Source organism: Lagopus muta, chromosome 5 (genome assembly GCF_023343835.1).
Source record: "Lagopus muta isolate bLagMut1 chromosome 5, bLagMut1 primary, whole genome shotgun sequence".
Taxonomy (NCBI): Eukaryota; Metazoa; Chordata; class Aves; order Galliformes; family Phasianidae; genus Lagopus; species Lagopus muta.
Genome location: NC_064437.1, coordinates 22911073 through 22931384, shown reverse-complemented (window position 1 = coordinate 22931384; position 20312 = coordinate 22911073). Strand labels below are relative to the sequence as shown.

The 20312-nt window shown below is 42.0% G+C and overlaps 1 protein-coding gene across 5 annotated transcripts in view; it reads left to right on the top strand.

Annotated features, from left to right (window-relative positions):
- TEDC1 (tubulin epsilon and delta complex 1) overlaps window positions 1–20312 on the top strand; it is a 63648-nt gene that overhangs the window by 2726 nt on the left and 40610 nt on the right. Inside the window, exons 3-6 of one of the 5 annotated variants that reach the window (XM_048944923.1) lie at window positions 3415–3617; window positions 12926–13038; window positions 14943–15009; window positions 15760–15924. In XM_048944923.1, the coding sequence (XP_048800880.1) occupies window positions 3415–3617; window positions 12926–13038; window positions 14943–15009; window positions 15760–15924 (548 nt within the window). Of the gene's footprint in view, window positions 1–3414; window positions 3618–9306; window positions 12076–12925; window positions 13039–14942; window positions 15010–15759; window positions 15925–20312 lie in introns of those variants that run through there. The other 4 variants (XM_048944927.1, XM_048944926.1, XM_048944925.1 and 1 more) reach the window with 4 other exon arrangements.

The window sequence follows — 20312 nt, the reverse complement described above, 5'->3', positions numbered from 1 at the left end:
GGGACTAATGCCTAACCCTTATTTGAGTACCTTCTTGTAATTCACCGAAAATAGCCTGTGGGATTTGTAAAGTGGAAGAGCACAGCTTGAGCACAGTTTTAAGAGAACTGAACCCTGAGGCTCATCCACAGTTTGGCTGTACGTGCTGAACTTGCTTTTATAAATAATGTGCATGCGGAAAGGAATTAATTGGAAAGACTGTGTGGGTCTTTCTATATAGATTACCTAATCCTAATAAAATGCCAGAAGAAAATGTTGGCAAAGAGGGGATATTTGAGTGACTGGCGTTATCTGCTATCTGCGTGGTATTTTTGCCTTCTCTCTTGGCTGCACATTTTGGAAGAATCCATCTTGTTGTGTGGTACTTATATAGTTTTGAGTGCCATTAATCTGAGGATCATGTCCTTACAAGGCAGAGCATTGCAGAGATGAGGAAAACTAAGTGGCTTCTGTAAGGTCCTTCAGCCCTCCTGGAAGGGCTGTGTGAGCCCCTGCCCCTGATCCACAGCTTGGCTGCATGCCCACAGCTGCTGCCTGATGCCCACACCAGGTACCTCCTTGTTAGGAGGGCAGTGTGTTGCAGAGAGACAGCTGAAATGGGGAGGTGAAGGGTCAGAGCAACTCCCACAGTCAGGTGGCTAATTGCTTTGGTGCATCTGGTCCTGAATGAGGAAGGAAATGACAAAAAAACGAACAAATAAAACCCCCTAGCTTGCTCTCTATTCCTTCTCTTTGTTAGGTGATTTCTTGGGGAGCTCCTTGAACTGCAGATGGCAGCACATCATGCTTCTTTGCTTCAAGAGGGAAGGAGAATAAGTACTGATGATCCTCCTTCCCCATGGAGTACTTCTGCCTTTACCTGTTATGGCAGTTTGCTTCTTGGCAATGACAGATGTGCAAAGAAAAGGAAAGGGAAGCTAAAAAACCTGGCTAATATGAGAATGTTCAAGGGTGATCAAAACAAAATTCCTAAGAACTGAGTGCTCCCTGTGATATATCCATGGCCAGATTTTTAGGCATCTGCAGAAATAGTATACAGAGTCATGTTGGTGTCTGGGTTTGTCTGTGGTGCAGAAGCAAGCTAGGTTTAAAACCAGTTGTCTGAACTGTGGTCAGTGTTTCTGTCAGGAATTCATTTATAGCTTTCGTGTGGTCGGTCATATATTCCTGCTCCTAGATGTACAGTGACGTGCATGGCATTTCCAGCTCTGCATTTGCACCGAGGAGCACTCTGGAAATAGGCATCTCCTTCGGGATCCACACTGCCTGTTCTCTTAAAGCTGTTCAAACACAGAACACAAAGGGCTTGATGGCTCTTAATGCCTATCAGTTCCTCCCAGCCTCAGCACAGCTGCAGCAGTGCACTGCTCCTATATTGTTACTGGCACAGGACACTTTGGGTTATAGCTCCTCGCTCTGTCTTGGCTTTGTACTATTTCATCAGGTAAGAGCCCCTTAATGTTTCTCAAATCAAGTTAAATCAACCACTTTTCACTGTGAGATTCCCTCATAATTAACAAATTCCTTTTGAGAGCAATGCTTTTTTTCCCCTTTGTTTTTGTTTTGAAGTTGGTCATGCTGTGCTTTTTGAGCTTCAGCAGTCAGTGCCAGACAAAGACAGATTACAGTGTGTGTGACTGTTGAGGGATGGTTCCAGCACTAGTGGCCAAGGAGCAGGAAAACCAGTGTGTAATGTGATGAATGAGTATGCTAATGAAGGACAGCAGTGACAATCCCTGATTGTGTGAGGGCTGTACCTTTTGTTGGGATGTGTGCATGTACCTTTTTTTTTTTTGAAGCTTTACAGAATAGGTGAAGAGCTTTCTTCCTACTTTTGGAAGGATGCCTCAACTGTATCAAACTGAAGGTTCCTCTGGCTCCAGCCAATAGTGACAGCTGTTGAAAATGGATGGCCAGGATTATGGACAAAACCAGGGACGCTTCCAGGAGGTTATTCTTTCAGCTTCCAGAAATTTTATTTGCCCACATTATCATTTCTTAAAATGCTGTTCTGTACTTGTGGTCTTGTTCTTTCTCTTAGTTTTTCTCAAGTCTTCCGTAGCCCTTCTGGGACTGAAGAAATGGAGGAATTACTGTGAGTTTGAGCAGTAGGGTCATGGTGGATAGAGTCAGCAGTATTATGTCCCTCACTGTATTCTGTCAGATTTTCTTTCTAGATTGCTTGCATTCAGTCTCCTTTTGTATGCTCAGGGAGGTGAGTAATATTGTCAGAAACATTGTATAAGCCAAGATAGCATGTAGTGGTCAGCCCTGAGCCTGCTACCATGTCAGTAGAGTTTGAATTGTTCTTTTCCCTTGTGTGCATCACATCTGCTACTCTAATGCTTGGACTCACTAAGTTCTGCAGTTTTTCATAGTCTGCTTTCTGTCATTATCACATTGCCTCTGTGTCATTTTGAGTTAGTTGAACAGCAGAGGTTTAGCTCATAGCCCTCTTGTGAAACCACTGTGTGTTCCTGCCCTCTGATTCTTAACTGCTAGTCACTTGTTGCTGATGCAAGCCCATCTACTGGCTTTTTCTTCTGCTCGTTGAATGCCTTTGGGAAAGCTAAATCTGCATCAGCTGAAAGGTCCTTAACTACTCACTGATTGTTGCCTTCATAGAACTCTGGTAGTGTATTCAGCAGGACATCTTCATACAGCTACTGTTGCTTCTTCCCCAGCATGTATTGGTTATCATCGTGGCCCTTAATTGTGTTCTTTATTACAGTTTTGACTACTCAGTACAGAGCTGAGGCTTGCTGGTCAGAACCTGTTTTTATAATAATTTTATCTTCCTTTCCTCAGTATTTCACAGTTCTGTAGTGCCTGTCTTGTAGCTGTCAGGAAAAATTTGCTGGTGTGAAGGAATATGAATTGGAGCATTTCTGAGAGTTAAATAGTCCATGCTGCACACATTGCTGCTCACCAGGTTGCATTATCTCTGCCTGCCCACTGCTGCTTAGAGATTTGAGACTCCTATCTCCAAATTCCTGTTTCATTCAGGAGTCAAGTGACTCAGAGTATTTACTAATTCATAGCGCGCTTGGTGGCTCATAAAAAATGGATGGGTGAGTTGGAGTCTTGGTGTAGTGGGGATGGCTATTTATCTGTTTTGCTTTTGTTAATCTCCAAGAGGACACTACTGGCTTACTACATTCTCAACTTTGAATTTCCTCTTTTCCTTTAGCAGTAGTTCCCGTAGGTCCAAACAGGGAAGCATAAAGAAGTTTTTCCCGTTACCTTCTTCCTTTTTAATTTGCTGATTAAAGTGCTCCAGTCTCTGCTGCCCTCTATTAGCCTTAGGCTTGGTTAAAAATCTTGCTCTCAGAGACAGCAGCAGTTTCTGGAACCAAACGGGTGAACGCGCTGAGTAGCACAGTGTGTTATTCTCAGTTGTTTTCTTCTTTTCAGATACCCAAATTAGGTTTGTCAAATCGGCGTTGTGGTACCACGGCTATGGCAGGCCAGAACTTTATCAGCTCCCCTCGGATGGCTCAGCAGGAAGTCGAGAGCTGCTGCTGGCATTTTCCTGGCTGCTGCACAGGGTGAACCTCTTGGAACGGCTTTTGGCTCGGAACAGAGTGAAAACAGGGGATGAAACCTCTGTGTGCACGGTGAGCATGCTCGTGTCCTTCCGCCTCATCCATCCGTGCTATCGCTAGTGTGCTGCACACTGGGGGGTATCTTGGGAACTTGACAAGTAAATACCCTGGCTTAAAAGAAATAAAAATACTGGAGCCTGTTTACTTTCCCTTCCCTGAACTTTGTGCAGGTGATTTGAGTTCCCTCTTTTTCTCAAACTCTCTTCCCTACACGAGTGCTGTGATTTTGGTTTCTTGCAGTATAGATGAGATCAGTGTGGAGGAATGGAGGTAAGTGAATGTTGTTGGTCTCTGTTGCCAGACAGTAGGCAAACAGGTTATTTCTGAAGTCTGGGGCTGTTGGCATTGGGTGGAACAAGTAATCCTAAGGCAAACAGTATTAAAAAGCATCAAGATCTCAAATGGCAGCTTCTATTGTTGGGGTAACTAATAGCTTCCTTAAGAGGTTGATGAGATATGCTTGTGTTTCCATAAATAAAAAGATATTAGTGTATGGAAAGCCTGCTCTGAAGTAGGCTCAGGATAACTGTGTCTCTACTTTGGCTACAATGTACATGATCAGGGAGGAGAAAAAAAAAAAAAAGCAAAAAACCCAAGCCCGCAGCCTCATAGAAGTAGTATTATCAAATTTTATAATTTTACACCTGTTCCTTGTGTTTAAGAGCATGTATTACTATACAGACATTTGCTTTGGTATGTAAACTGAGGAGCCGAGAAGCAAATGTGGTGCATTTTTCCATGTTTTTACTGTCTCTGCTCTTGACATAGTTGAACACAGACTGAGTTTATGCTGATCCTCTCAGTGTGTTAACGTGGTTGAGGTCCCTCTAGATGGATGTAAATTTGTTCTAAGTCATCTTCATCTATTAGATGCTAATTGCTGGTAAGTCTGGTTTTGAATGATAAGCCCACAGAACTGTCTCATTCCTTGGCAAAGGACAGTGTAGGTGATGAGTCCCACCTGCTTGTGTCTGGTAATGTTTAAGACCTTGTGTTCTACATGCTCATGTAGATGTGCTCCCCTAGGCTGCGGACTGCATCTTTTCAATGTTAGTTAGGGGCAGTTCAGTTAGTTAGTGGGGCTGGCCAGCCTGCCAGGAACAGAACCTCTGCTCCTGAGTGGAGGATTTACCACCTGAATTCCATCCAGCACTTGCTCCTGTTGAGAACCCGCAGATGCTTTCTTTCTACCCAAAGTCCTACTTCACAAGGGAATTTAGAAGGTGAGAATCAAGCTGGAGCCCAAGCCTTGAGACCCAATCTACATCAGGAAATCTGTTTCCCTGCTGTGGCGATAAACTTGTGACTAATGGCAGAGAGTTGAGGAAGTTACACTGTAGGTGCAGTATCCGCAAAAGGAATTCAATGGAAAGCAATTAAAAGGGAAGAGTTGCCTTTATATCATCATTGTGAGAAAACAGACTGCACTTGTACACTGCCATTGGTTGCTTCACAAAAAAGGGAGCGGTGGTGCACTCTGGTGATCAAAAGGGCACCTCCAGACCATAGGAGAAAGACACTCGTGGTGAATGTTTTACTTTGAGCATCTTGGTTCTGTTTTGGTTGTGTGGTAGTAGATTTTTTTTTCTTTAGCACATGATTTCTATCACAAAAGAGTGATGACTGTAGTGTAGTAGCGGCGTGAATTCAGGAGGTAGAAAAATGCCATATTATGTTCTCTGAAGGACTTATTTTTGCCTTGTCCAACATGAGATGAAAGAACTGTGGTGATACAACGTTATCTTGTATGTCCACACAGAGATACATGAACCATTTTGTTTACTGTTGTGCCTTTCATGTCAATTCCAATCTGCTCACCTGTGTTTCTCAAAAAGAATGCAATACGTGTTTCATATACATAACTGTCCTAAAACAGTGTTTGCAAAGGCTCACAAACCCAGCGAGGTTCTTAATAAGCCAGATAAAAAGTTATATATATATATTTATATTTATATATGGGAGTTGGAATTAGTGTATGTATGTAAAGATTGCACACTTTAATGACAACATTTCTTGTTCGGTGTTCATCTAGAAAGTTTTCGTCATGAAACTTATGAGTAATAAAACAAATAAATGCAGTTGGTCTTAAGGAAGAAATGTTAGATTGTAATTGTGGTCCTCTTTGTGGTTCTGTACCACAAAGAAGCAGAAGAATTTCCAGGGAGAGATCTTATCATGGAGCTGATCAGCAAGGCGTTACAAAACCAATACATCTGAGCAGTAAGACCCAAGCAAGTTAGGACTTAAAAGTGCACAGGTAAGGAAATAAGAATGAGTGTGAAGGAAATGGTAGGTGGTTCAACTCCTTGTACACCACTCACTAGACCCTGTTGTTTGCATAAAAGTGTGATAATCACTGTAGAGTTATTTTATGGAGTATCTTCATGAGTATCTTCTCATCAATCAGAATGATGTTTTAGTTCCTAAAATTATAGTGAACAACAAGAGGTGAGATTGAAAGTTTGTTATCCGGCGTCTTGTGGGTTAAAGTACAGCCTAAACAATTGAAGTGCTGGCACTTGGACTCTGTGCATGGTAAATAACAGGCTTTTTCTGATACTTAAGCTGAAGTGTTGGAAGATACATAACAGATGGTACAGACATTTCTAAGCATGTCAGAGATGTAGTCTCTGCAGTTGTAATTCTCTCATTTGAATAAATGGAAGAAAAAGGCAGGGCTACTTGAAAAAACATACTTAGAGAAAGATCATAAAAGAGCATTTCTTTCTCTTTCTTCTTCATTTAAAGCAAGTGAAGTTCACAGCTGAGAAAGAGCCTGAAAAACGTTCCATCACACAGAGCCTTTTTTAAACATACTATAAACAATTGAAAATATTTTCTTGAAAATGTTGCAAAACAACAATCCATGAAATACTATTTGGTTCCGTGCACTGCTGAGATCTCTGCCAAAATCAGCAAAGCATGAAAGCCAGCGCTTACTAACAGAGCACATCTTTTGATCTATTAGAATAAATGTGAAGAAAGCCCCCCACCTCTGTGTCTTCATCTAAAAAAATGGAACCTGAAGAGCTGCAGCATAGCAGTAGCTCAAAGGGATGCGTGTGTGGTTTGCTGTTAAAATGCTGTTGGAGATCCACAAACATGGACTGTTGTGTGAAGGGTCTGTTGTATGAAGAGGAGAGAATGCAGCTAATCCCTAAATTAAGTGTGCAGAGATGTTCTGACCATTCTTTCAGGCTGTATTTGAAACATAGCCTACCAGCAATGAAATTGCTGATAGTGTGCCAAATACCCAACAAATCAAGGGCCAATTAAATTAATTCATTTCATTCCAGATTACCACTCTGTGGCCTTTTCTTCTCCACTGTTCCTTAGCAACATGCTTTTTTTTCTCTCCTGCAAATTGAACACTTCCATCTGAAGGATTTCAGCCAGTTATTTATAGAGGGACAAGGGTATGCTTGACACATGATGGACGTGGAGCTCCACTGCTGCAAGGAATTCAGAGCCTTAAGATCCTGAGCTAGGAAAAAGCATTCAACAAGCCTAATTTTACACACGCTTACATCTTCTGAGTCAAAGGTTAAGTAATATCTGAAAGTATTAGCTACATGGTGGTAAAAGTATGATGAAAGGCTTGGGGTAGTAGGAGGTAGTGCTTAATGTATCTAAGGTAATTAAAAAATAAAAATAATCTTGGAGTAGTTGTTGGCAAGGACGGATATATTGGCACCTTGGGTGATCGTGTGGGCTGACTGCTTGGATGTGTTAGGAGAATCCTTCAGGGCACCTTGTCTTATGTGGCCTCCAGTGCATTTCCATTGCAAGGTTGGTGCTGCAGGCTGTTGTGCCAGGGTCTGGGATGCTTGCTGTGGGCTGCAGCAACCTGCAGTGCTGGGGGAGCTGCTGCCCTCTGCAGCCTTCTGTCCATGCCTCTCCTCCAGGTTATGAATCTTAGAGAAGGGGTGGAGGAAACAGTGAGGAGAGCTGCCTGAAGCCCTCATTGCTGTACAGGAGAGGGAGGAAGGGCAGGTAGTGTATGCTGGGCTCTGGCCTGTGGTTGCTGTAGTTGTTCATTCTGTGAATTGATAGTCCTGCTTTGTCAGCATGTTGGTGACAGCAGAGGCGATCAGTGGAAGCTCAAATCTTGCACTAATCAACTCTAGAAAAAGTAAAACAATTAGAGGAAATCACTAATTGTGTTGGTCCTGTAAAGACTGGAGTACAGCCTGAATTGGAGGCTCACATTGATTTACGATGCGTCTGTTTTGGAATTCTATCCTATTGTTTTTGCTTTAAAGCACTGGATGATTAGTTGTTAGACATTGTCTTGAAAGGCTTTTTACACTCTCTGTGGGTTTCTGTCTCAAATAAGTACCGCAGAGATGTTGAATTTAGCATCTTTTGTTGCTTTGGGTGACTTGAGGAATAATCTTGAGTGCTGTTCATTGATTCCACATGGAAATCTTAGAGCACAAGGGAAAGTTTAAAAACAAAAAACAACCACATCTGAGTGATTCTTCCTTTTACTTTCTTTCCTATAAAGTTGGTGGATTTTCTGGTCTATCCCAAGGTGTTTATGAGATCTCACAACCAAACCCAGTGTTCCTCCAGCAGCCACCATGTCTCCTTAATTGAAACTCTTGAGTTCTGGAGGTATGGGTTCCTCCGTGAAATCAGGGTTCCTGTATCCTTTTGAGCAACTCTGCTAGTTACACTGAGTCTCTGTCGCTTAACTATTTATGCTTGTAGCCTGTTGACATGTCACTGACAAAAGCTAGTACAACTGTGTGATCTTCACCTAAGAAGGAACAGGAGGAGGAGGATCTTGAGAGAAACTTGATGGGAGCATTGGCTGGCCACAGTTAATAGCAAAATAATTATAATAATAATAATAAAATATAGTGTTTATGAACCTTAAAGCAGGGTATGGAACCTTAAGAATGTGAGTTCTGTTGCTCTTTTTTTTTTTCATTGAACCTGTAGACTTGGAGAATTCTCATGTTGTCTTTCCATTTATTTAAGAAGCAGATTATTGTTTGATATAAACTTGCTTTTTTAGCATATCAAGGCGTTTTCCAAATTTGCACAGTGGCTTGTACGGATAATAGCAATGCTCTGTGAGCAAGAGTTCCTTCTGCTCCTGGGAAAAATACTGCCTGTACTGGTATTGTTTCAGCAGCTGAAATTAATTTATGTGCCTAGTAATTTAATTATGTGTGAAGGCTGTTGAGTTTTTAGATAGAGGCAGTGATGTTACTTCCCTCATTATCACCAAGATACGGTGTATAAATACTTGTTCTTGGTTCTGCTAATTCCTTCTGTCTGCTTTTTGCCCTCTATGTGAAATTGGACTCCCCTCCCCTTTTGTGAATGCATAGTAATTAACAAACAGAGCTATTATGGCTATTGTAGCTGGAATTTGTGTATGTCTTTCTAGCTTGCCAAAGTGAACTTAGTTTCATTACTTGTAGTGTTTATTGGGAGAATGAAACTAAACATGTGTTCTGACTCTTGGGTTTGCAATTTGATTCCCCTTTTGTTTGTCACAGTCTAACTTGGCTCACTGGCTATTTCCATTATAGCATGAGCCTTCTGCCTGGTTGCTCATCTTGCTGTTGAAATGCCTTTCTCTTACAGAAATCTCATCCAGCACGGCTGTTCTTAAACCATATTGCTGTATCAAAGTGTGAAAGCAGTAGCCAAGCCTGATGCTACTCCCCAGCAGAAAAGCAGGAGGACACCTTTAGCACTAGTGCCAGTAAATATCAGTTTTCTGCTTTTTTCCCTTCTTAATGTATTACAATGTCATGGAGAGTAGGGAATTTTATTAACCTATTGATTCTTACTTGGAATCGTAATTACTTTCCAGATCTGTGCAGCCTGTATCAGCCTGTCGGCTTTCATTTTTTGATTTGCCTCCCCTATTCCCTGTGCTTAACACTTCTGCTTTATTCGACCTCTTGTCTTACTCAGAACTCTTACCATTTATCTGTTTTGCTACTACCACTGCCATATTACAGTAGCTGCTAATGAACACTCTTTTTAAGAGCCTGAAACCTAAATAGAGGGCACAGGATCCCTAATGGTTCTCCTGCAGAACTTCTCTCCTCTAATTTTTGCCAGAAAGCACTGGAAGACTTTTAGTTAATATTTATTATTGCTTGACACAGCGAATACACTCTTACGATTTTCTCAGACACTGTGTCAAGTTAAAACACTCTAAAAGCAATGTCTGAAATGATCAAAAAGACTTGTAATTTAGGCTTTTCGCAGTCATCATTTATTGAACTTGTTTCTTTGGGTAATGTCTGGATTTCAAATAAATACAAAATTACTTGTACCTGTGATGTTATGGCTGGTTTTGGATGGGGCTCTACCCTCAGTCACTGGAGTCATTTGAGGTTTCACAATTGGAGCTTCCAATACTGAGTGAATACTGAGTGCAAATATGAAGGCATAGTGGTGCAGATGCACCAAGTGATGAAACCGAGTGATGTTAAAATGTTTCAGTGTCTCTCCTGCCCTCCGTTGGCAAGGAGTGGGCAGTGCCTTTTGATTTAAGTGGGAAAATCCTTCACCTCTGGTGTCCCACTTCTTAAGTGAAAAGGGTTCACTCTCATTGCAGGATCTTTGGAAAGAAATCACTTATTCCTCAGGAGATCCACATGGACGTACAAAGGAGAGCATGGCAGGCCTTCCTGCCTCTGGCAGAGCTCTGCCTTACCTCTGGTCCAAGGCAGCTACTGTTTCTTCTTCTCTTTACCCCTTTCCTCCAGACTCCCTGCTGATGGATCACGTTGCATCTCTTTGTCTCACTGGATACCCCCTGTCAAGCTGCTTTCCCACAGTGGAGCTAAATGGATGTGAGCAAACAGGACTGCAGTTGCAGGCAGAGAAAGTGTAGTGCAAGACATTATCTGTACTGCAATTTGTTCAGCCCAGCAAAACGTGGCATTCTCCAAGTTAAGGTCTGCCTTGTCACGTGTCTGTGTGTTTGACTTCTTTCATCTGGATGCATAATGCAGTCATTTTGGGACTTGAAGTGTTACTTATAGAGTGACACCCTTGACCTTGTAGCTCCAAAGATGGGCAGTGCTGCTGTGCTGTGTTAAAGGCATAGCGCTTTTTCCCTCATGCAGAGCTTCTAAGCGAGGCCTTCTGAACAAGGAGGGCTGGAATGTGTGACTCGCTCTGGTGCCTCAGGCTTGTGGCTATTGCCAGGCAGGCTTGTTTGAACAAGGCAGCAAGAAGTAGGAGCTGTGCTCGCATTTTGACTTCCCTCAGCATCTTCTTTTTCACTCTTTGCCAATGAGATACCAGCAGAGCTCTTGGGAGTGCCACAGAGAGGAGCAATTTTTATAAGAGACATTGAAATTTAAAAGCTGAAAGGTCTTGCAGAAACACAGCATTTTTCTTCTTTTTTTTCTTTAATCTTGCTTCCGAATATGCTATGAACATCACTTCTACTTTATGAGCACTTTCTTTTTAAATGGAAAACATGCTCTTCTGTGCTAATATCTGGATATTTAGTTGGCATGTTGGTTTCTTACAGCACCAATCTTTCCATGCACACGGCAGTCTGGATCCTTCTGTGTCTAGGAGGAGAGTTAATTAGCATTGTTGATGGAGCTCTTAATGAAAATAGTGTTGTCCCTTTCATATTCCTCTATTCAAATTGCTCCTTTTCACGTTTTCCCCTCACACAGATAGATATATGACTGAATTAGGAAAGTGTGTCTGATAGTCTGGTATTTCTAGCTACAGTGCTTAAAAAAAAAACAAAAAACCTACCTCTTTAAAGCTGTGTAATTACACTGGTTAACATATGTTATGTCACATACAAACCATTGTCTGAGTTATGAGCAGTTCAGAATGAGCTCTCAGTAGAAGCTTACAGGAGCGCTTTATTGCTGTGATTTATATGGCTGTTTTGCCTTTCGGAAGCCCTGCAGTGAGCAATCGAGAGGTGTTCCTTTGGGATATGAGGCTGTGTGTGTACTGTAGTTGAGATCTGAGAGTAAATAGTTTCTATCTAGGCACAGGTTGCCTTTAGTGGAAGTGAATACCAGGGGGAGCACACGTTAGAGTGTTTAGCTGACTGTTGCTTTCTGCTACACCACTCAAGGGTTGCTACCCACTGGGAATATGACTTGGTGCATGTATCCCTGTGCTAAGCGAGCTCCAACAAGGCTGTGTCTCTGTGGGAAGAACAGTGAGCTGTTTCGTGGCTATCCAAATATGGAAGCAGAGATTTGGGCCTTGGGGGATTTGGAAGAAGTATGGGGAAAAGCTGCAGCAGGCTGGGGCTGAACCAGAGCCTGCCACCGCCCTTTCCTTACCAACAGATGGCAGCTCATGGTTGCAAAAGAGCATCTCCCAGGGAAGCAGCCCTGCTGGAGTCCTGCTTTCACAGCAGTGCAGGCAGTGTGGGCCTGTTCCTTGGGTGCACCAGGCAGAATGAGGCAGTGCATTGTTTCTTCAGAGTGGTAACGACATTGGTGCGAGGGTATGTAAGCATTAAAGTATCTGCATGAATTGGCAAGATGTTGAAGTGTGAGCAAGTTGCATGATGTGGGGTTTTCTTTGTTGTATGTTGTAAGGTCTCCCTTGAAACTGTATGGAATTTCCTTTAAAATACTTTTTGGAGTTTAATGTATTTGAGGCATATCTGAGCACGGTCAGCCCCACAGTAGATCAGTAAATTCTCATATCTCAAATGGAGCTTGTAGTGCAAAAATGCTCCCTTCTCACCTTGCTGCTTGTGTTGTTCTTTGAACTACTTATATGGCAAAGTACTTGTCTAATTTATCTTCATCCACTGTGGGTAGAGTTGCTCCTAGTGAGATGGGATTGCTTTGTATCTCAGACCAAAAAGAAAAGCTTTATTCCTGCCATAAGCTGAAACTTCTTAACCTTTAGTTTCCCTCTGATCAAATCACATATAAGTTGTTTGCTCAGATACAAGGAATGTGAAATAACGTCAATATGTCCGTGTATCTTTTTCTCACCCTCCTTTCTTCCTCCCCTTGTTTGTTTCCTCCAAGTACTTTTATATATCTGGTGGCCTCTTTTAGTCCACTGTGCTTTATGACTCCGACTCACTGGCACCGAGTGCCTTTGCCATGAGAACCATTGGCTCTTTTTGTGCTTGCTGCCTTGTGTAACTACAAGTGCATTCACATGTTTTGGGAATGATCTGGCATCTTTTTTTTTTTTTTTTTTTTTTTTCATAACAACTGGACATGAAATAGCCTGGGGAGGAATGCTCAGGGCAAAGCTTGTGGTGCTGGAGACTGAATTCTCATGACTGTATTTAGCTCTGACCAAACCTGAGGTGCATTTATGCTTCATTCTAGCTTCTGCTTAACAGCTGTGCTAATCCCAGGTGCTCTGCTGAGTCTGTGTTGTCCAGTTGGACAGGACTAGCTCTGGTGTCACCGGTTGGAAAAGATTCCAGCACTGCAGTGAGGTATGCATACATCCTAATGTTGCTTTTGTTCTGCAAGCCTGTGGTTCTGGAAGCAGAATCAAAGAGAAACATTAGCTAACTGTTCATAAGCAAAAAGCTTTTCTGATACGTGACTCTGAAGCTATCCCTTCCAGAGGTGGTGTGGAGCAGCCCAAGTGAGAGGAGGCTGTTGGGAGGTCTGGGTGGCTGCTGGGCTGCTCATCATGGCTTTGGTAAAAAGCATGCACTTCTTTGTGTCAGAAGTAAGTGTAGGTGTGTGCCCAAATCACTGCATAGATTAGATAAATTCACAGTTATATTTGAAGCTAAGACCCTAGCTTGAGTTGGTATTTTAGTGATTTTTCTCTCACTGGGAGAGCAGTAAATAGTCTTCGATGGTAGAGATGGCTCAGGAAATTGAGGTCACAGTATAATATGCAAGACCTTGTTTTGGTTTTTTTTACCTTGTTTACTTTACGACAGGGTAAGTATTTCATAGCAAAAGTAAATTTTTGTGCAGTTTGTGAAATAAATAATAGAGTTCCTGTTAAAAAATGCATTGACTCGCATCCTTATTTTAATATTAATAAGGCAGGTCGCTACAATAAAATTAGCTCTGCACGGTGTTTGTCATTTTGCTGCCAAAGCTATTGAGTCTAATGCCATTCCTTCCTGAAATGAATCCTCAGGAGATCAGTGTTTGTGCCATTCTCAAACCTCTAGTTCAGGGGAGCTGGAGTTGAACTGCAGATAATGGAAAATGAGTGTTTCAGTCTGGGAATCCCAGATATGAGAGTAGGACAGAGGCCTTTGACCTTGTGGCTCTCTGGCTGCTTGTTTGCAGCATTTTAGTGCTGTTTACATCTGTGTTTTCTCTGGTGTGCTACTAACACCCAGCCGCTTGGCTCATGTTTAGGGACAACGTGGTAACCGTATCTATACAGTGTCATAGTTCAGAATCCTTGCCTGATGGTGACAGGGCCACTGAAGCACGTAGGTGCTGTAGCTGGGCCTGCAATGCCCAAGAACTCAATGCCTTTTGATTTTGGAGCAAAAAGCTTGTGGCATCTAGAGAAAGAGAATGACATTGCACTTGACACAAAGGGGATAGTCTTTTTCCTTTTCTTTTGTTTTCTCTAAAGACACATCTGTGCCTTTAAAAGGAAAAGCCCTTTATGAACCCTGTGCTGCTGTGATTTATAGCACATATTTATCTGAGCCATGGAACAAAGGGAAAAAAAAAAAACATGTAATCCTGATGCATTTTGTTGTGTGACCAGACCAGCACTTTTGTGCTTATAAATAATAGGAACACTCATTGTATTAGAGGCACTGTCAACTGAAGCAATAGGTTAAAGCAAGCATTAGGGGGTTGTTTGATCATTGTTACAGATACACATCTGCTGAAATCTGCATTTAAAGCAAGATTAATTAAGCTCTCTTCATTTTGCATTTTTGCAGTTTGCATTTTTAGTTTAGGATCCAAACTGGAATTATATTCAAGCTTTGCCTGCCAACTGAATTTTTAGAAGATTTTATTGAACGCTGATGTCTGTGAAGCAGGAGAGCACATATGTTTAAATACCGCTGAGGTCTATGGGTACAAATATCTGCTCAACTGTTTTCTTGAAAACAGTCATGTTTCAAGTAGACTTGAAATTTCTACTTTAAAGAAGAGTCTTGAGAATCCAACAGCTGGGAAGCTCTTCCTTAACTGGACACTGCCAGTTCTGAAGCCCCAGGCTTTTGCAGGTCTGTGCTATTTCTACCTCTTACAACATGCTGTAGTCAAAATTTGGATTTATGGATTGTATTCACTGTGTGTACTTTCTGTAGGCTACGTGAAGCTGAGAGCTTTAACCACCCTTTAAGTGGTGTTACTGTCATCAGAGGTAAACCAGCCCATGTCTTCCTCCCATTTGCAGAGTCTTAGCTGAAAGCAGGGAGTCTGTTTGGAAATGGGAAGGATCTTTGTGCAAGAGGCTGGGGAAGGTGAGATTCCTTCTGTTCTCCTTGGGGAGGTGATACAGCAGAAATGTCTCACTCTTTGTGATTAGCCAAGGCAAAATTGCATCTAGAAGGTGAAGGTATTGTTACTTTTTTTTTTTGCAATTGCAGAAGGAAAACGGGACAAACTGGACAAGGGACATTCTTATTCTTCCTTCCAAATTACTCTGGAGAAAAGTCAAAACAAGGCTGTGTGTGACAGTTGCCCCTCAGTCTTACTCTCACTATTACAGAGGCTGAAAATGTTCCTGCAGACTCCTGAGCAGTGTTAGCTGTGTGGTTATTTCTTTATCCCCATTCTGCAAGAAAAGAAATGCTAGATGGGTAAAAGTAAATAGCTGGGTAAGCAAAGGCCCGCAGTTTTGTCCCTATATAAGGCATTGGTTTATAAAATTGGGTCACTTAGTACAGCCTGCAGCGCTTTCAGAAAGATACTCGAGGAACTAAATCTGTTTTTTATGTTCTCTGACTTACTAGGACCTAGGCAAATTGTGATTTGTCCATCTGAATAGAGAGTATGCTTAGTGTCTCAGGATCAATCTGTGTCTTCCTGAGCACGGAAAATGAAAGACAGAAGAGAAAGACAGTCCATTTCATCTTAGCTGTGAACCTGGTATTTATTCCAGAGTGCTGAAGTTTGGGGAAATTTTTAGCTATTTGGCCTCTGTTCACTGCTGAGTGATTTGAAAATGTTGGAGTTATTTAAAATATGTTGGTGTTCTCTTCTGCTTTTAGTGTGAAGAGGATCTGTCTTACAGTGAGAAGGATACAACTGAGATGGCACCTGGGCTGGAGAACAGAGTCGATGTTCGATACCTTCAGTGGTTAAATGGGAAGCTGAGGTTCCAGTGGCGGAGTCTGCATGCTCAGCAGCAAGAGCAGTGCAAGCTTTTACATAAGGTAAGTGATTCTTCTAACCCACTGTGGCGTTGTTTATTATTTAAAAGCCTTGTCAGCTAGTGCTAAATGTATAAATTATTCTTGTCTGCTAGTTCGGCATTTTCTCTAGTTAAAAGTGAATTACTCTAAATATAAATACCCCCACCTTTCCCCAGTGAGGCAGAACCATGAGAAAATGAAGTATGTACTGTGTTCGTAAGGTTGTAATTGCTGTATGAAAGTCTCCCTCACAGGTTGGCACATTAGTCACTTCCATAACCAGGTGGGCTGTCACCATTTGCCTCAGAAAATGTCTGGTAGAAGCATGACAGAGCGCTTGGCTCCCAAAGACAAGTAGTGACTCAAGTGTTAGTTCATCACAAATGTGCACTCAAAATTCTGAGCGCAGATGTTGAAAGTCATAGCAGCAAATTAAAATGCAGTTTCCCTTTCTGCAGTACTAGGGAGCATCTGAACAAAACCCCAAAAACAATTTTAAGTCAGGAAATGTTCATTCTCTACCTGGCTGAGATTCCAGTTCTATTCCCGTTTGTGTATGGTGGCTTTTTTGCCCATCTCAATGCAGATATCTGAGAAGCACTGTGCCTGCTTAAGATAAATGCATCCTGCATTCCCAAATTTGACAGCAGTGATGACTCTGGAGACAAGTTTTAAAAAAAAAAAAAAAAAAGATAATAAAAAGTTGTAAGAATAGTTCTGAAAGTTATTCAGTAGCATTTTCCCGATCCACTCTTGCCTTCTTCTCCTTCTGTATGGAGCCACTTGCTATTGTGTGTAGAGGCTTGACAAATAATCTTTTCAAGACTCAGAACAGGTTTGAGAAATTTCTCCTCGAAGAAAGTGTATCAGCAAGTCGTCAGAATCAGAACAAGAGGGTTTTGAATGAAGATACCTTCTTTGCTTTAATCCTGTGTGTGACAGAGCAAGGCTGAAAACTATAATGAGGTTACATTTTGTTCTTTACATGAATTGATTGCCGGGGAAGATGTCTGATTGACAGCCCTAGGGAAAGATCAGGTGCTGCGTGTGCAGCATCTAAAATAACCTTTTGCTTCTCATTGCCCACTGTGAATGTGCTTTTCTGAACTGCAAAGGAAGATAGCAATTCACCTTAAGTGCAGGTGCAGTCCTTGGCTTTTGCACGGAGATTACAGACAGCCATGCTATTGGGAGAGGTGACTTAATGATGTAAAACTCCAATGAAGTGTTCTCCCCTTGATAAGCTACCTCTATTTGAGGTATGCTGATTTTTACAGAAGGTGAGGCAAATATTCCATAAGTCATCATCAGTGCTCTGATTTATCTGGTACTTGGCAGGAACAAATCATTAGGCAGTCTCGATACCTCAGCTTGCAGTTAATGAGAGCAAGGAAGAATTAAGAGCAGGTCAGAGCTGGGGCCTTGAGAACAGAGATCCTCTTGCTGTCCGGGATGAGATGAAGCGAGGTGCTGAATGGGCAACGTGCTGAAGTGTTGACAGGGAAGATGATGACCTCCTATGGGGATTGTATTTTGAAATAAACTTGGACTTTTTTTTCCCCTCTGGCTACTGGAGGAAAAATGTTCATTCACATTAAGACTAATGCAGTCAGAAAACAACTTGAGACAGGCTAGTTACTATGCAGTTTCCTGGACTGTGGTTTTCAGAGTCTGCAAGACTAAGCAGGAGAGGGAATGTTTCTCTGTTCAATCCAGTTTCCCCATGTTGCCATTACTGCCTTCTCAGTCATTGCTGGACTAGGTTGAAAGCAGTAAGCTGTGCTGCTGATAATTCTTACGTTCAGACTATGCTCTGTGGTATGTGCAGAGGGCTGCCATCAACTGTCATCACAGATGCATACATCTGAGGATTGACTGGGGCCCAGCTCCTCCATTTGTGATCACACACTGATATTATGTGTGCTCAAATATGTATGTGCGACTGTGGGAGTTCTGTTCAGAGCTATAATAAAGTGCAGGGCTCTGATTTATATTTTAGTTTGAATTAAAAGCAAGAAAATTGAAAGGCAAAAGTGACTGGAAAGGACTTCATTACAGTGCCACGTTAATGTTAACTTTTATGGCCAGACAAAACACAATGTGTGCAGTTGAACAGCTGCATAAACAACTATTTGTATTTTCTGACTCTTACAGAGAAGTGTTGTCCGTGCTACTGCATTAACTTAGCTTTAAAACTTTTAAACGAATCTGCTTTGTCTTAGAAGACTGAGCTTACCCATATGACCTGTATGTGAGTTGTTGCTTTCCTCATGGAAACAGCAAACACAGTGTGCAGTAGGCTAATGAGTATTATGTTTTTCAGTTATACTGACAGATTTAGAGGACTTTCTCTACAAAATGATAATTATGGTTTCTGCTCACTCTGTTTAATAACTTACCAGGTTATGTATCTCAACTGTGGAACAGCCTTATTTACTCTGATCACGAGCTATAGCTATTGCCAAGTAGTGGTGACTCTTCCACATATTTTGTTCTGTGACTCACACAAGCTCGTAAATACCATATTTTCTATTTGGGACTTTTGAGAAAAATGCATCACACTTGAAAAATATATTCCTACTTAGGAAATGACTGCTTTGCCATGCTATCTTATAAGCATGGGTATTTCTGCTGGAAACAAGAATCGTACACAGAGGATCCTGCAAGAAGCGACCAAGATGGTGAAGGGCTGGCTAAGGCGGGCATGGCCACCAAGAAGAGGCTGAGGGAGCTGGACTTGTTTGGTCTGGTGGAGGAGGGTTATGTGCTCCCAGTAGTACCAAAAGACAAAGGGGGAGAGAGCTTCAGGTTGTAGTTGGGCAGGTTCTGGCAAGTTAGAAAAATCTTCTCTGGGGTGGCAGGCAGCATTGGAGCAGGTCAGCAGAGGGGGTGAATGACGTCCATCCTCAGAGGCTTGCAAAACGCGTACACATGTTGGCAGTAGTCCTTGTTAGAGCAAGGGGCCAGACTGAGGACCTTCAGAGGTCTTTTGTGTTTCTGTGACTTTGTGGAAAAAATAGAATATCGAATTGCTTGGGTGATCAGGGACGTGTACTTTCAGGTTACAAATGATGACTCACGTCGTAATGAAATAGTGCTGTATTGCCTGGAGAAAGTGAAAAGGAGTGGTAGGAGGGAGATGCAAGGTGAAATGGGCAAAAATAAATGACACTTCATTCTCTAAAGTACACAGATGATAGTTGAAATCCTCCTCTGCGTGATTTGGGTTCTGTGGGAGCCCTGTATACTCTGTCCTGTCTGCAGCCACTTAAGGCTGATGGTACAAAGTTCTGCAGTAAGCACTTTCAAGCAGTGGGGAGTGAAGCCTACCTGGAGGTAGAGCCAGTCTTGGTGGGAGCTGCTTGTTAGGTGCTCTGCCTGCTACTCTGCTTTGCCAGCCCTGCTGCTAGCTAGCTGCTTTTCAGTGCCTCCCTGAGGCACGCAAAGCTCCCAGACACCTACGTGCCCCACTGTAGGAAGGAGGCTTCCTCAGGGAAATCGTAACCTCTCTGTTGCTGAGGAGTTTTGCAGCCTGAGGCTGTGAGCTGTTGAATAACATTATAATAGCTTTTCAACATGGGCAGGTTTGCCTGCTTTGAAAGTCTAATACAGCAATACTAGCATAATTCCTTCCAAATTCTCAGTGGTACTTATTTACCTGATAGACATTGAAATACATCGAAGCATGAGGGATACATTACCATATTAAGGCACACCTCTTGGTTCCTTCTCTTCTATCCTTCCTCTCAAGTGCCAGTGGAGTATCTGCCTGCCTGCCTTTTGATCCCTCTTGAATTCATAGGGGAGAGAAGCTGTTTTTTGTTAGGCCTTGAATTGCCACTTGGCCTTAAAAAAAAAAAAAAAAAAAAGTGAATGAGAAGCCTTGCATCGTTTCAGAAAAACAGTTTAAAATTGGCTTTTTTATTCCTCAGGTCTGTTAAATGCTATTATGCCACAATCAGCATGTAAAAAGAAATAGCAGAGTTTCTGCAAAGCTGATGGATTTCCTGTGGGTATTTTCAGCTGTCTTCTCTCCACTAAAGACTAGGACAGAAATTACAAATGAAATAGGAGAGGGTTAGTCTGAATTCAGAGGTGAATTTTGTTAAGCATCTGACTGTGGACTGTGGGCATATTTTAGTAGGAATAAAATGATATTCAATGGAATTATGGACAATAGAAGAAGACTTTAATATAAATGGTATTATCAGATTGTGGCAAAATGGCAATAATGGTTCTAATGTGCTTGGAAAATTGTAAGAGCAGGAGCTGTGAATGCAAAGCAGGACTGAAGTACCTGCTATGAAAGGAGTGGGTTCTTGTGCCACCTTGAAGATCAGTAATATGAAATAGGTTGTGTTACACAGTGGGTTAGATTGGTGGTATCTGTGTATCCTGTGATGGGGTGA